The sequence below is a fragment of the Pterocles gutturalis genome, unplaced genomic scaffold, assembly GCF_000699245.1.
Source record: "Pterocles gutturalis isolate BGI_N339 unplaced genomic scaffold, ASM69924v1 scaffold2999, whole genome shotgun sequence".
Classification (NCBI taxonomy): Eukaryota; Metazoa; Chordata; class Aves; order Pterocliformes; family Pteroclidae; genus Pterocles; species Pterocles gutturalis.
In genome coordinates, this window is record NW_010127870.1 from 26,399 (window position 1) to 29,058 (window position 2,660).

The 2,660-nt window shown below is 49.0% G+C and overlaps 1 protein-coding gene across 1 annotated transcript in view; it reads left to right on the forward strand.

Moving 5' to 3' along the window:
- Nucleotides 1-2,660, forward strand: part of LOC104466080 (potassium voltage-gated channel subfamily KQT member 2-like) — a gene marked incomplete at its 5' end in the record, with an annotated part of 23,427 nt that overhangs the window by 3,645 nt on the left and 17,122 nt on the right. The window contains 2 exon segments of the mRNA XM_010079401.1: nt 226-351; nt 2,579-2,637. Coding sequence (XP_010077703.1) covers nt 226-351; nt 2,579-2,637 — 185 coding nt within the window.

The following is a 2,660-nucleotide window of genomic DNA, read 5'->3' on the forward strand; positions in this document are numbered from 1 at the left end:
CATTGATGTGTTAGACGATGGGGGTTGCAGGACGGGGATCGCCCTTTGTGCGTTGCAGGGCCACCACCAGTACATGGTCCCATCTCATAAAGTGCCACCACTGATCTCCGAAACCCTAAACAAATGCAGGGAAAGTTCAGATCCAACCGCAAGCAAGTAACTCAGCTTTTGGAGATGTGCACCAGGATTGCAATTACTCTCTTCTCTCCCTTAATGATCTTCCAGGAGCTGATTACTGCCTGGTATATTGGCTTCCTGTGCCTCATCCTGGCCTCTTTCCTGGTGTACTTGGCCGAGAAAGGAGAAAATGAGCACTTTGATACATACGCAGATGCACTCTGGTGGGGTCTGGTAAGTCATTTTCGTAGAGCAGCTGCTGGTTATTAAAATGTCCATTAACCCTCCATCTTCTCTCGCTAACGTGAGGAATCGACCAATGGAGTGCTTCGTTAACTTTTTTATTAAATGGCTTCAGGCGACTCGATTTAGCAATTTTTCTTAAATCCTAGAAAATGTTAATTTCTTGAATTAACTGGAGCTGCAAAGAAACTGGGAACCCGTGTGCTCTCAGTCGTGGGGGTTAGCTCTGTCGTGACAGTAGAGGCGGGTCAGATGGAGACCCCACACCACGGGGTGCTTTGATCATTGTTTTGGCAAATATTGTCGCCTTTTAATGATTTAAAATAGTACTTGTGCAACGTGCTGTTCAACATACTGGGATAAATTCTATACAATCTATAGGGTCTCGGTAGCGAAGGGCTTCAGCACTGAGCACACTCCCCATTCCCATCTTTGCTGACGGAGGAGGAAAGGGCGACGCTCGGAGTGTGCTCTGTGTGCGCGTGTGCAATTATTGGATTAGCCGATTAACAAAGAGAATTAATGACGTTCTAATCTTCTTGTGTTATTGTTCTTCGGCTCCGACACTGTGGCACTAGTTTGGCCCTGATTACAGAGCACGTAATGAAAATCCCAGATCTGATCAAATCCCAGAAAGAGACTTGAGGAGGAATCGGCTGATCAAGCAGCTCCTCTGCCAACAAAGGGAAAGAAGCCGTAAATTGCTTTTCAAGCCCCTTGGTTATGACAGAAAATAAAAACAAAGCCCAATTTGACATAACTAGAATATAAACAATGAGGAAAAAGTGACAGTCTGGCTCAGAGCTCAGTGTCGGGAGAACCACGGGAGATTTCTCCCTCCTGCTCCCCAGGCTGTGCGAGCCTTTGGCAGAGGATCGTCTCCTCCTGTTCCAGGACCTGGAGCGGCACCAGACTGTTTTGCCACTGAGATGCTCAGAATAAAATTTGAGCTTCATTAAAAGAAACAGATGTTGTTATTGTCCGACTCACAGATCCAGTACAGATGTTAAGAGATGGGCAAAATAAATCAACTTTCAGGCTCAGAAGCTCATCCCTCGGTCTGATCTTAGTGGATCCAGTCTTTGTAGTTTTCTACATAAATTATAAAAAAATTTGTAAGCCAGCTGTGCAGTGGTTGTGAAGAGAGCATTGCTTCGACTGTGTGTTTCAGTAAGAATGAGCCATGTAGATGCATTTTCTAACCACTTTGTCCAAATGGCGTCTAATTGATAGGGCTTTTAGTGGGGCCAATTAAACAGCGCGTTGGGATCGTGCTTCCATTTGTGTAAAAGTGATTTTATTCTGAGCGTGTGAGGTTTCCAAAGCCACATCAGCACGGTGTTGGCCCCTGTCCCTGGGGCCAGCTCTGCCTGTGGAGGCAATGGGACGGGGACAGCCTTCCACTGGGCACGGGGACCTTTTTGGTCCATTGGGCAGAAATCTCAAAGATGTTCCTAATCCAACCATCTCTCCCTGACAGTCCCAGGCTCTCCAAATCCTTTCTCAAACCTCAGGGGATAACCAACATTTCTTCCCACCCGTGATGCCCATGGACTGAAGTGGGCAAAGGCACCTTTTCCTGCAGTTTGAGGTTCAGGGGATTCTTTGTCTCCAACAAATCTCAGCTCCTTCCCCCAAACGCACACAGCAGCTTGCTGGTGCTCTCCTGATGCATTGCAATGATACTGAGGAGGGGAAAAAGCATCCCTAAATTAGGATGTATGAAGCAGTCATCATTCATCCTATTGGGCTAATATTCTGTTTTTAAATAGGAAAGGAGACTGGCTAATAGGCACTGCTGGGAAGATTAGGAATAAACAGCAGGAGATCTTTATGCATGCAGATAGCCCTGCCTTTTCTCGGGAGGTGCCGAGAGGGGGTTTGGGGGAGCTGGTGCGGGTTCGCTTCCCCTGCCGAAAGCACAACCCCATCTCCCGGGGGAGGCTCCGAGCTGCCGCAAGCCTCTGCACCAGATGGCAGCAATCTCTGTGTCAGCTAAAGGCAAGAAGATGCTCCCGAGTGGTGTGAAAACTCAGTGCGTCGAGCAGGGAGGGCGGCAGGGCATCGCTGCGTCCCTTGGAGATGTCCCAAGCAGCCGAGGTCCTCCCGAGTGCCACCCGCTCGGTCCCCCATGTCCCACCCCAGCGTTGCGGGAGTTTTGGCTGTGTTGTTTCATTGTTTGAGTTTTTCAGGCAGTGTGCTGATCTCCTCCCTGCAGATCACTCTCACCACCATCGGCTACGGGGACAAGTACCCGCAGACCTGGAACGGGCGGTTGCTGGCGGGTAACCTTACCCCCT